This window comes from Salvelinus alpinus, chromosome 33 (assembly GCF_045679555.1).
Source record: "Salvelinus alpinus chromosome 33, SLU_Salpinus.1, whole genome shotgun sequence".
Classification (NCBI taxonomy): domain Eukaryota; kingdom Metazoa; phylum Chordata; class Actinopteri; order Salmoniformes; family Salmonidae; genus Salvelinus; species Salvelinus alpinus.
Genome location: NC_092118.1, coordinates 20,801,661 through 20,815,840, shown reverse-complemented (window position 1 = coordinate 20,815,840; position 14,180 = coordinate 20,801,661). Strand labels below are relative to the sequence as shown.

The 14,180-nt window shown below is 45.0% G+C and overlaps 1 protein-coding gene across 2 annotated transcripts in view; it reads right to left on the bottom strand.

The window, feature by feature from the left end:
* Positions 1 to 1,056: 1,056 nt before the first annotated feature.
* The window catches only part of LOC139562869 (RNA-binding Raly-like protein), an 89,698-nt gene continuing 76,574 nt past the window's right edge, over positions 1,057 to 14,180 (bottom strand). The window contains exons 3-7 of one of the 2 annotated variants that reach the window (XM_071380986.1): positions 10,844 to 10,894; positions 4,038 to 4,207; positions 3,612 to 3,725; positions 2,833 to 2,984; positions 1,057 to 2,216 (exon numbers count right to left, since the gene is read on the bottom strand). In XM_071380986.1, the coding sequence (XP_071237087.1) occupies positions 2,178 to 2,216; positions 2,833 to 2,984; positions 3,612 to 3,725; positions 4,038 to 4,207; positions 10,844 to 10,894 (526 nt within the window). In that variant the 3' untranslated portion in view covers positions 1,057 to 2,177. The remainder of the gene's footprint in view (positions 2,217 to 2,832; positions 2,985 to 3,611; positions 3,726 to 4,037; positions 4,208 to 10,843; positions 10,895 to 14,180) is intronic. The other variant, XM_071380987.1, reaches the window with a different exon arrangement.

Sequence of the window (14,180 nt, the reverse complement as noted above, 5' to 3'; positions counted from 1 at the left end):
GGGTTTCCAATCTCTCCAAAAGAATGTGGTGATCGATGGTATCAAAGGCAGCACTAAGGTCTAGGAGCACGAGGACAGATGCAGAGCCTCGGTCTGACGCCATTAAAAGGTAATTTACCACCTTCACAAGTGCAGTCTCAGTGCTATGATGGGGTCTAAAACCAGACTGAAGCATACATTGTTATATATATACATATATACATTGTTTGTCTTCAGGAAGGCAGTGAGTTGATGCGCAACAGCTTTTTCTAACATTTTTGAGAGGAATGGAAGATTCGATATAGGCCGATAGTTTTTTATATTTTCTTGGTCAAGGTTTGGCTTTTTCAAGAGAGGCTTTATTACTGCCTCTCTTGATTGATGAGGATTTTTTTTATTTAATATATATTTTTTAAAGGCTGTAAAGTAACAAAATATGGAAAAAGTCAAGGGGTCTGAAAACTTTCCAAATGTACTGTATGTAAACTTTGTTGAAACTCCACTGTCTGTATTCTGTCTCTAAATGTTGTCTATCACTAGCAGGTGCAGCACCATATCATCAAGTAAAATTCTGAGTATGTGTAAATGTACTTGGCGAATAAAGGTGATTCTGAGAGATAAAAAGCATCTTGCTCTCCCCATCCTCTCTGTAACACTCACATACTGTACACACACAGTTTACACATGTTCCGCTGTGTCTGATGTTGAGCTTTACATTGTTTGTTGTTCAGTCAGCATTAGTTACACACATTACAGCATTGCCTTTCATCCTGTTTCCCTTTATTACACACACAGACACGGGAACCAAACAACTGATTCCTGTTTTCCCTAACACTTAACCCCAAACCTGACTCCTAACCCTAAACCCTATGTCTAAAATAACCACTTTTCTTGTGGGGACTGGCGAAATGTCCCCACTAGTCCAAATTTTCATTCTGGTCCCCACAAGGATAGTAAAACACACACACACACACACACACACACACACACACACACACACACACACACACACACACACACACACACACACACACACACACACACACACACACACACACACACACACACACACAATGATAAAGAAAACACTCCCAGAGGTGTTTTTAATCAATATGAAAATACCTTTACTACTGTGACAGTGTGAGTAGTGTTTCCACTTGGCTTCTTCATGAATGCAAACAGAACTAACAAAACATCTAACACCACTAGAATTATAATAAAACAATTATCATTGTTGTTTTCTTCTCGCTTTAAAAAACATTAACAAATAAAAAAAACTAAAACAAAATGCTGGATTAAAATCATACAGCCGACAAAATACAGTAAAGTTTTACAGTAATACACAATATTACACATGGACCGGGCCGGGGCCTCTCCTCAGCTCATAGCGCCAGGTACATAGAGGAAGAGATGGGCTACTGTTTCTTCATACCTAATACAGACAGGTAGTAATACAGCAGAGAGATAACATTACACAGACATAACTGGGAGGATTTTAACTGATGGACAAGTATAAACTGATGAACTCATGCTCTGGTAATGATATGATATACAGATAACAAAATAACTCAAGTCACTGAAAAACTATGATTGCAACATCTATAGTATGCTCTTTTCAAAAAACCTTCAGTCTCTCAATATGAATGTCAAATTTATACGGACTGGTAATCAGAATGTTTTTCAGGAAAATATGAAGACGTGCTAAAAAGAGCATAAGAAAATTATAAATATGGAAATTATTTCACCTTCCTGTTCTGGTTAATAATTACAATAATTACACTCTACAGATAAAGTGTGCGTGTGTGTGTGTGTGTGTGTGTGTGTGTGTGTGTGTGTGTGTGTGTGTGTGTGTGTGTGTGTGTGTGTGTGTGTGTGTGTGTGTTTGCCTGTGTGTCTGTGTGTGTTCACACATACAATATCTGCCCTTACCAGACAGAGAGAGTAGGAATAGATGATTTAGAACCTAAAGAGGCTAACGAATATAAGGGCAGGATTTATACTCTGAACTCAAAGTGGTGTGTGTAGTAGTGTGTAGTAGTGTATTTCTGTTTGATGTATATGTGGATGTAGAATACAATGTAACTGGTTGGTTAGACAGGAGTGGGGCCTCTGAATCAGTTGTTGGCATGGTAACTTCTTGACAAGATGTTCTCTTCCTCTATGTCTGGCGCTCCTCCGTTTCTTCTCTGTTTCCATCCTCACATCTCGTCCTCAGGGTCAGAGCTGTGGTTATTCATCTGTAACACACACACACTCAATCAGCAACAGTGTGTCAAAACACCAAAGAGTGTTTTGTTCAGGTAAGGCTCCCCTCTCCAGGGTGATTATACACAGTGATGAGGAAGGTCTGGAGGATAATAGTCTTCTATATAAACACCCACTCATCTGTCAGGGTAAGAGCATCCTGTCCAGCTTTCATTTGTCCTATTTTCAGTCTGTCTTTCTTTCTCTCTCTTGCTTTAACTCTCAGATTTTCTTTGTGTGTTTGAGTTGAATGTCAGTTATGATTGTGAACTGTGTGTGGGTGAGATGAACCCAGAATGGGATCTTCAAGTGTCATGCTATTGATTTGTTTATATTACTCAAAATGGCTATGGATTTGATGCTCTTGTCAGTGTTCTCTTTGTGTGTATTTGTGTATGTGTGTTTGTGTGTGTGTGTTTCTGTGTGTTTCTGTGTGTGAATGTGTGTGGAGATAAGCACTATTTCTGTTGCATGGCAAATCACTCTGACAGCTGCTAAATCACAGCCAACCATAGGACATGCTTAGGCCCTCATGTCGCTCTGAGACAAGGAGAAAGAACTCCCACTCACATTCAGATATTCTCCACACACAGACATCAAGCCAGTTACCGTGTGATCATCGTCGCTGGCCTCCCCCAGTTCGGGGCTCTCTCTCTGGATGCAGCGGCGTGGGGGGGACAGGGGGGAGGGGGAGCGCTCACCGCTGCTGGCGGAGGGGGAGTACGGTGACCCGGCCAGGCTGCCCTCCCTCACGGGAGACCCTAAAAAATACGGAGAGAGAGGGAGTGAATAGGAGTGAACATTCATTAAGTTCCCTCTATAGGGCAGATTAGTGTTGGTGTGCCTGTGCTCACATTCAATCTAAACCATTGATGGTCAACTGCAATGCACGATTTGACAGACGAGAGGAGAGAACAAGAATGACAGGATGAGGGAGAGATGTGGCGATAGAGAGAGAAATAGGAGAGGGGAGAGGGAGACAGAAAGTAGAGATGAGGTACAGTAGTGGAGGAGGATCATAATTTACGTTGGAATAAATGAATATGGAGATGAGATCAGTCAACCACCCAAAGGCAACGTGTACAGATAAGAGATAGAAAGGATGAGATGACACACACATTTCTTTTTTTATTTGTCAGTACAGTATGTGTGTCGTAGAAAGGACAAAGATGCAGTTTGTCCATGTGGCCACATGAGGGCAGCAGCAGCTACAACACTTCCCTGTAGGGCTTTGTATTTATTCTCCTGTAAGCCTTCTTTCGCCATCTCTGTACTTCTCACTGTCATTCTTCTTTGCTGATTCGTAAGAACTGTGGCTTCCCCTACCATGCTTTACTGCTGTTTCACCTGTCCACTCCTCTGTCTCTCTCTCTGATTGGTTGTCTCACCTGTGTGGTCCTGCCTCTGTGTGTCCATCCTGTCCAGGTTGTCAAGCAGCCCGTCAATCTGTGTCTTTATCAGAGTCAGCTCCCTCTTAATGACCTGCAGCTCCTCCATTCGCACTACAAGTAGGGAGAGGTTGAGGGAGGGAGCGAGAGGGGGGAAGGAGAGATATAGAGAATGCGAGAGGGGGAGAGAAGGAAGGAAAGGATCCAAGGCAAGTTTCTGTGAGTGTGTTGGTAATAAGGACTATCAAGGTGATGAGGGTGGGTATTAGAACAGCATATACACTGCCTATTGGTTCTGCTCTGTTGATTTGGGCTAATAATGCGACCTGATTGGCTAGGATCCATTAAGAAAAGAGGCTGCTATAGAAGTGTTGTAATGAGAGAACCATCTTGAGTGTAGTGTGTGACTGTGTGTGTATTACTCACACTTGGCCCTGTTGGAGCTGGTGGAGTGGGCTCTAGAGCTCTTGGAGGGGGGCCTGTCTCGGCTGCGTCTGTGCCCAGAGGAAGTGGAGGAGGAGCGGGGTCGTTTGGCCAGGCTAGGTCCCTTGGACAGGGGAGGTAGGGAAGCTGGCACGCGCTGGTAGTCATACATCCTGAAGAGGGAAACATCCACACACACTGTCATCCAACTACTAGTACTTTGTGTAGTATTGTCAGTGTGACTAGATGTGTATGTGACGCATGTCAGAAAAGTACAGTGACAGGATGTTTGTGAGTGAGTGTGTGAGCAGGCAAGCATGTGTGTGTGTTTGCGTGTATGGGCAGTGATGTCTATCACCTGGTTGGATGGATGTGTACGTGGGTGTGTGCATTTGTGAATGTATGTCTCCTACGATGAAGGACACAGAGGGAGAGAGTTGACAGGATGGTGTAATACGATCTGACAAGCAGAGGGAATATACACACACATACAGAATGTGTACACAAGTGAGAAAATAATAAGAAATAGTATCTGATAAGGTGAGGCAGAGGGTATCCCAGATAGGGAATGAGGAAATTAAGTTGAGCAGGTTGAAGACCCCTGGTACTCCTCACACAACCATTATACTATTACCCTACAGGTTGAAGACCCCTGGTACTCCTCACACAACCATTCTAGTATTACCCTACAGGTTGAAGACCCCTGGTACTCCTCACACAACCATTCTAGTATTACCCTACAGGTTGAAGACCCCTGGTACTCCTCACACAACCATTCTAGTATTACCCTACAGGAAAACAGTGCCACTGGATATGGAAGTCTCACCACATCATGTGACAAAACACAACAAACTACAAATGACTAATGAGTGTAATGACTACTAATGACTGAACATGCTGAAGGAGAGGAGAGGTATGAAGGGATTGAAGGAGAGGAGAGTTATGAAGGGATTGAAGGAGAGGAGCGGTATGGAGGGATTGAAGGAGAGGAGAGGTATTGAGGGATTGAAGGAGAGGAGAAGTATGAAGGGATTGAAGGAGAGGAGAGGTATGGAGGGTTTGAAGGAGAGGAGAGGTATGAAGGGATTGAAGGAGAGGAGAGGCACGGAGGGATTGAAGGAGAGGAGAGGTATGGAGGGTTTGAAGGAGAGGAGAAGTATGGAGGGTTTGAAGGAGAGGAGAAGTATGGAGGGTTTGAAGGAGAGGAGAGGTATGGAGGGATTGAAGGAGAGGAGAGGTATGGAGGCATTGAAGGAGAGGAGAGGTATGGAGGGTTTGAAGGAGAGGAGAGGTATGAAGGGATTGAAGGAGAGGAAAGGCACGGAGGGATTGAAGGAGAAAATGGGAAAGGAGATGAGGAGGAGGGGAGAGATCTACTATATGACAGAAGTTAGATTTGGATCAGTCTCCACTGTCAGTCCCCCCCTCTCCTCCCTCGTTCCCCCATCGCCTAGCTCCGTATCCCTATCTACAGCTAAATCTAATTGGTTCTGTCAGGGCCAATCAAAAGCTCTCTGGCAGCGCAGCGGAGCAGGTGACAGGAGAGAGTGTATCACACACTCGCTTTATAACGGTTACAGAAACATGGGAGAGTGTATATTATGTGTGTGTGTGTGTGTGTGTGTGTGTGTGTGTGTGTGTGTGTGTGTGTGTGTGTGTGTGTGTGTGTGTGTGTGTGTGTGTGTGTGTGTGTGTGTGTGTGTGTGTGTGTGTGTGTGTGTGTGTGTGTGTGTGTGTGTGTGTGTGTGTGTGTGTGTGTGTGTGTGTGTGTGTGTGTGTGGAGAGGCCAGAGGCTGTGACAGAGAGAGGTGGTGTTTTAATCATGTTGATTAAGAGAGTCATTGATCTCCACCCCCACTACCTCCCTGGAGAGAACCAACCACTCACTGGTCATCCATCATCAGCCAGGGGGAAGGACACATGTCAACCTACTGGTAAAGGCTAAAAACTAACCAATAAGACCCCCGAAAAGGGTCACAGGAGCACAGTCAGCCAATCAGATTCCTCCGAGGGGTCAGAGCTGGGCAATCACACACAACACACACTTTACAGGAGTCAGCACTCCAGTCACATGACAATCATAGGCTGTAAGTCAATTTAGTCTCAGCTTGACTGGGACCTATGTTAACCTGTAGGCTCTATAATCACAGCTTTAATGAAAGTCTTCCACTCTGAAATGAAGTACAGGAACTTTTATACAAGGACTGCCTACCTGGCTCCTGTCTGCAGTATTTAAGGGCTGGCTTTCATCCTAACCTCTTAATACACTCTGCCACCTAATTCAATCCTGCGAGACTGACTGAGTCACATTCCAACCTGAATGCCTTTCATATGGCATCTGCTTATAGCATCAGAGAGCAATTAGGGCTGAGAGCCAGACAGACAGAGACCTGGGCACTGGCTCCAGCTCTTAAAAACTGAGAGAGAGGAGGGAGGAGGGGGGGAAAAGGAGGGTTGCTGAAAAAAAAGTAAGAAAGAAAGCAAGAGAGAGAGAGAGAAAGAGAAGGACACATCACCCTCCATACACACCAAGAAGATCCTGTACCACCAAAAACCCACCCCAGGAACCATAGCCCTGTTCTCCTGTGCCCTGAGTGTAGCCTACAGCAGAGCAGGGCTCAGAGACTCATGAACAGATTGGTTAGTGTTTATTTACATGTCCTAAGTAAGCCTGAGTGGCCTTTACACAGTCAAGGCTGTGTGGAGATAGCCACCCTCTCTGCAGTAAGGCTCCAGGCAGACTGCTGAGGAGAGAGAAACACACTTTAATCCAGCTGCAAACAGGATGCCAGTCGGGAAGCCTTGAGGTGTGATGTCAGTTTGGGTTCAGTGATTGAGCTGTAAGTCGCTGAGAGAGACAATACTTTAGTGTTCAGTTGAGGAACGTGTGTTACCCCTTTACTGAAATCTATCTCACACTTCAGTTCCCCTGTCTCAGGAGAATGTATTACCAGTATATAACCAGATACAGCCACCTCACTGTGCATGAAGTATATCAACCGGCCACCAATGTAGTGAGAGGGCTGCGACCGTTGCCTTTCAGCAGAGACGCTGGGAGACTAAAGACTTATGGGAGTTTAAAGTCCTTTAGTGGAGTTTGCAGTGTGCTGCTACAATGACTTTGAAGTGTAGTTTCAGAGAATAGGAGCTCGTGAAACAGACAACGGGAGACTGTGGATGTGTGAGGATTAGAGAAAACAGAGCGAGAGTGTGTTTAAGTGTTTGTGTAAGTGTGTGTGCGTGCGTGTGTTTGTGTGTGGATTAGAAGAGATATTAGAAGAGAGGCTTTGTCTCTGCTAGAGCTGTTATCTGTGTGTAGAGGCAGACATTTTCTCATATGCACACAAACAGATGTACAGACACACACGCATACACACACACTAACACACACAAGCTGTCGATGGAGCTAGCCAGCCACGTAGGGCAAAATCATGTACCGTGTTTGAAGCAAATTGAAAATCAGTGGTGAGGGTTTTTTCCTTTGTGAAGACAGAAAAATGCAGAGCGCGGCAAAAAAAAAATATGCAAAGAAAAGATGACAGTGTCAACTCACAGCTACAGTACTGTGTGTGTGTGTGTGTGTGTGTGTGTGTGTGTGTGTGTGTGTGTGTGTGTGTGTGTGTGTGTGTGTGTGTGTGTGTGTGTGTGTGTGTGTGTGTGTGTGTGTGTGTGTGTGTGTGTGTGTGTGTGTGTGTGTGTGTGTGTGTGTGAACATGTTTAACTAGAAGTCCCCACAAGAATTGTAAACAAACAAATATTTGACCAACTGGGGACATTTTGTTCGTCCCCATGAGGTCAAATGCTATTTCTAGGGGGTTTAGGGTTAAGGTTAGAATTAGAATTAGAGTTAGGGTTAGAATTACGTTAAGGATTAGGGTTAGGAGCTATGGTTAGTTTTAGGGTCAGGAGCTAAGGTTTAGGGTTAGGATTAAGGTTAGGTTTTTGGGTTAAGGTTAGGATTAGGGTAAGAGTACGGGTTAGGGTTATGGTTAGGTCTAGCGATAGGGGTTAGGGAAAATAGGATTTTGAATGGGACTGAATTGTGTGTCCCCACAAGGTTAGCTGTACAATACTGTGTGTGAGTGTGAGTGTGAGTGTGTGTGTGTGTGTGTGTGTGTGTGTGTGTGTGTGTGTGTGTGTGTGTGTGTGTGTGAGAGAGAGAGAGAGAGAGAGAGAGAGAAGGGAGGAGAAGGTGTAATCTCTATGTTGGACAGCCTGTTTCTCTAACCATCATCTTTACACTCTCTTATTTTCTTTCTGCATGTTTGTTTAAACTGAAGATAGAAACACAAACACAGAGGACGTCCTCAACTCTTCTGTGCATGCCTACATCTACAGCATCGGAGTGCCTCACACAGAGTGCATTCACACAGAGGACAACAAGGTTGTTCAGTGTGTGTTTGTGTGTGTGAGAGAGAGAGAGCACTCTTTATTCAGATGTGCTGAGTGCTGTGTTTATGAATGAGCCATGTCACCTTCAGTGTGCCTGAGGGAGGTGGAGAGCTCCCACAGCAATTACCTGAGTGACTGACCTGTGTGACGAACCAGACAGAACCGGACTCAACTGGACTTGGCATAACTGAGTCAGACTGAACAGGACTGAGCTGGGTTAAGCCCTGCTGAACCAGATAGAACCGAACTCAACTGGACTTGGAAAAACTGAGTCAGACTGAACAGGACTGACCTGGGTTAAGCCATGCGGAACTGGACTAAACCGGACTGATATGGACAGAATCCGACGTGATCAGAGATCATTAGACTGAAAGTCATTGAGCAAGACTGGAGTGGACTGAACGGGATTGAACTGTGACCTGGGTAGGGCCGCACTAAACTTGAATTAATTGTATTGAACCGGACTGACTGTCAAATTCTGGCTTGGAATCTGAATTGAGGTCATGATCTCTTGGCTGGAGCTGTAGCGAAAACACTCCACAGCTCCATGTCAAAACACAGTACCATCTACAGTACTGTACCACCGGAAAGTGAACTTAATGGCAGTTTTCCAGCCTACAGTTAATTCTCAATTTGTTTCAGTTACTGTAATGTAGCCTCCCTGACCCACGGCCCAACATCTGCTGTGAGCCACAGAAAACTAACCTGAGCTTTAATGGAACTTGTAATATAAGCTGCTGCACTTAGAACAGTTTAAGCTGACTCATAATTATTAGAGATTCAGCTAGGGTTAGAGGGGCTTACAACCTGACTGGATTCCTTATAGAGGCCACACAGCACATAGCAACTCTCTGTGTGTTGATGTGTGTGTTTTGGGAGTGTTTGTCTTTGTGTGTGTGTGTGTCTGTGTGTGTGTGTGTGTGCGTGTGTGTGTGTGTATGCTTGCACTTGATGTGTGTTCGTGCACAGGATGTATGTGTGTGTGTGTTTGTCTATGTGTACACTACCATTCAAAGGTTTGGGGTCACTTAGAAATGTCCTTATTTTTTAAAGAAAAGCAATTTTTTTTAATCATTAATATAACATCAAATTGATCAGAAATACAGTGTAGACATTGTTAATGTTGTAAATGACTATTGTAGCTGGAAACGGCTGATTTTTTATGGAATCTACATAGGCGTACAGAGGCCCATTATCAGCAACCATCACTCCTGTGTTCCAATGGCACGTTGTGTTAGCTAATCCAAGTTTATAATTTTAAAAGGCTAATTGATCATTAGAAAACCCTTTTGCAATTATGTTAGCACAGCTGAAAACTGTGCTGATTAAAGAAGCAATCAAACTGGCCTTCTTTAGACTAGTTGAGTATCTGGAGCATCAGCATTAGTGGGTTCGATTACAGGCTCAAAATGGCCAGAAACAAATAACTTTCTTCTGAAACTTGTCAGTCTATTCTTGTTCTGAGAAATGAAGGCTATTCCATTCGAGAAATTGCCAAGACACTGAAGATCTCGTACAACGCTGTGTGCTACTCCCTTCACAGAACAGGTCAAACTGTTTCTAACCAGAATAGAAAGAGGAGTGGGAGGCCCCGGTGCACAACTGAGCAAGAAGGCAAGTACATTAGAGTGTCTAGTTTGAGAAACAGACGCCTCATAAGTCCTCAACTGGCAGCTTCATTAAATAGTACCCGAAAAACACCAGTCTCAACATCAACAGTGAAGAGGCGACTCCGTGATGCTGGCTCCGTGAAAAGCCATATCTCAGACTGGCCGATAAAACGAAAATATTAAGATGAGCAAAAGAACACAGACACTGGACAGAGGAACTCTGCATAAAAGGCCAGCATCCCGGAGTCGCCTCTTCACTGTTGACATTGACACTGGTGTTTTGCGGGTACTATTTAATGAAGCTGCCAGTTGAGGACTTGTGAGGAGTCTGTTTCTCAAACTAGACACTCTAATGTACTTGTCTTCTTGCTCAGTTGTGCACCGGGGCCTCCCACTCCTCTTTCTAGTCTAAAGAAGGCCAGTTTTATTGCTTCTTTAATCAGGACAACAGTTTTCAGCTGTGCTAACATAATTGCAAAAGGGTTTTCTAAGTGACCCCAAACCTTTGAATGGTAGTGTATGTGTGTGTATTTGTTTGTTCATATACGTGTGCCTCAAACACCTGCCAGGCCGAGTGGAGCGAAGATTTACCAAGGTGCGATTAGTGCGCAGTAACAGGCAGCTCTGTTAGCAGAGACACATGACTGACAGCTCAGTGACAGGCAGTGGGAGGGGGAGGAGGGAGAGGGCCAGCAGGAGACAGGGGAGACAAGGAGGGTTAAGTGTGTGTTTTAGACTTTTCCTCTGTCCGACTCTCAACATTAAGGGTTTGTGTGAGAGGCACTGTGCAGAGCGGGCTGACAGTACCTGTCATAGAGGTCCTCCTGATAGCACTCATAGTCCAGGTCATAGTCAGATCTGCAGAGAGAGAGGAGGAGGGGGGAGGGGAGGGGGGATGGAGAGAGAGAGAGAGAGAGAGGGTGATAGAGAGAGGAGGGTGGGATGGAGAGAGAGAGAGAGAGAGGAGGGGATGATAGAGAGAGGAGGGGGGATGGAGAGAGTGAGAGAGAGGGGGGATAGAGAGAGGAGGGGGGATGGAGAGAGTGAGAGAGAGACAGTGAGTTGACAGTGGCCTGACACAAAGGCTCACAACTATCTTCACAGCTGACTGACAGAGGTGTTACTGACACACATAAACGCACACGCAAGCATGGCGCACGCACGGCACACACACGCGCGTGCACACACACACACACAAAGTCATCCATCCTCTGTGAGAGCAGAACGTTAAGACAGGCTGATGAAAAACCGAGAGATCAAACAACATCTATCTCGGATACAAGCAGCCTTTCAGATCTGTTCCTTATTAGGTGAGCTAAATATACTGTGCCATCAGAGATATTTCACTCTGTAAGCAGGCTGCTGGAATAGTGTGTACATAGTTAGAGCAGGGCTCTGGCAACTGGAAGGAATATGCTATTCATGATTTCTAGCCAGCTGGAAAAAGACATTGGAATTGTTGTGCCACAGCACCCAAGGTGGAAAATCCATAGAAATTGTCCTGTGTTATGCACCAATGACCACAGGCTGCGCACTCTATGCTTCTACATATTCCAGCTCATTTACTGTGAAGTTGGACTGTCAGTTGTGTGTGTGTGTGTGTGTGTGTGTGTGTGTGTGTGTGTGTGTGTGTGTGTGTGTGTGTGTGTGTGTGTGTGTGTGTGTGTGTGTGTGTGTGTGTGTGTGTGTGTGTGTGTGTGTGTGTGTGTGTGTGTTTGATTAGACTGAAATTGCTCACACCTTTGCCTACAATATATGGGCAGAGTTTGCTGTAGGTTGTAGTTTATAGATTACCCTGTACGGTTTGGTGTGTAGAGAGGACCAGGGCAGAGAGAGGAGTGACACTAAGCCTGATGGTAAGTAGCTCATACCCTGGTGTGTAGTTAAATAGAGCTCAGCATTTCTCTGTGTGTTTAATCCCTGCCTGGCCACTGATACCCCAGCCCTAAAGTCTACACACACACGCACGTACGTACACACGTACACACGTACACACACACACACACACACACACACACACACACACACACACACACACACACACACACACACACACACACACACACACACACACACACACACACACACACACACACACACACACACACACACACACACACAAAATCAGCAAATACCCTCCACTTATGCTTTCTGTAAAACTTTCAACCAGAGAAGAACTGTATTTATAGGTACCTGAAAGGTGACTCATGTACCCATACTAATTCCTATTTATTACACATATATTAATACACTGTATAAATAGAACCATCAGCATAGCCTCTACAAAATGTAATACATGATCACCTCAAAGTGAGTAGCATACAGTACGTGGGCGATACAGATGGTATCAGCAGAGTTCATCAGAGTCTCTCAAACAGATGGATCAAACCAGACACACACGACACACACAAACAAAATCACACCCACGTACACACACAGATGAATGACAGACACATAACACACTCTCATCACGTCCACACACACACACACACACACACACACACACACACACACACACACACACACACACACACACACACACACACACACACACACACACACACACACACACACACACACACACACACACACACACACACACACACACCTAAAGCCCCTCTGTCCTATCTGTCTCTGCAGGGGGCTGGTGAGTCTCAGTGCTGTAATCATGTTGTTGACTGGAGGAAAGTGATGTATCAGTAAACATGTCAGGAAGTACAGCAGGAGACTAAAACTAACACTTTTTCACAGCTAAAAACATACAGTACACACAAGCATGAGTGCAGACACACAGACAGATGTGCTGCACACACATACACACACACTTTCTCTCGCTCACTCTGTATGTAAATGTGAATCAGAATGTAGCAACCCTGTCTCTGAAGTGTTGAGATAGCTAGCAGTGTTGGTATAAAAGTGTGTGTTTGTGTACCTGAGGTGTGTGTGAATTCCTAATGAATTCTCCTCCAGCTACCCGCAGCCAAACTGTTTCTGGTTTTCTCCCCTCGTCTGAAGACAGTTGGATTTTCTGAGCTCCATATTCTGCCAGCTTCAAATAATCTGTAATAAGTGTCAACATTTACATCTCATCACGCTCTTCCCCAACTGTGTTTTATGATTTAGCTCAAGGTCTGATCAGTTTGCAGAAAGCCTTCTGTTATTCTAAATACCGGTAGGCCTTTCATGTGAAATGGTAGACATCTATGTTTCCAGCTATCCCTATTTAACATGATGGAAACTCAGTCCTCTGTAGGGGAGCACACTCTGGTTGAAGGTTTCTTTCCATGTCCAAATGTGTGTGTGGGTCTGCACAGTGCGGGGTTGGCTGTGTGGATTAGGGTTTATGTGCGTTGTACTACTGAACCAAAACAAAACCACTCTACTTAGCCAGTTCCAAGACACTGACAAAACCGTTCTACTTAGCCACCATTGAAACTGAACTCAAACAGAACCTCTCCACTCAGTCTGCTAATAGGACCCAACTGAACACAACCTCTCAACCTCTACCCACAGATTCCCTGCACTCAGCAGAACACCATGAGCTAACAAATCTGGCGGCCAACAGAAGTTCTGTGCTCAGGCAGGGAGGAGAGACGGAGTGAGCAATCGGGAGAGAGAACAGCCCCATGGTCCCCGGCACAGATGAGGGGCTCTGTGTCCTAATGGGGAACTCGAGCGGAAAACAGAGAAAATAACAACTATTTGCCAAACTCTCACAGCAGGAAAACTAAGACAGACTGACTCACTCTAACTCTCTTTCTCCCTCTTTTTCTCTATCATTTTCTCTCCCTGCAGCAATGTTCTAGTTGGTAATCTGTGTCATTTAGCACTGGGAGGAGAGAGAGAGAGTCAGAACAGAAAACAATTTCCATTTCCTCTTCCATTATCCAAGCCATCTTCTGTTATTAGAGTGGCTAAACTCTTCAACCAAGTCTGAGACAAGCAGACAGACATGTCAGGTATTAGTGCCTTTCTGCAGTTTGGAAACATAGTGCATTACAGTATCATCATCCTTTTAGCCGAGCACTCCGGAGAGGCATTGTGATTGCAACACCACCTGCCTGGTGAAAAGACAGATTCCCTGCTCCAGAATGGTCACCATGACCAAAATGACTGCTGTGAGACCATAAGTCAGTGTTATTCC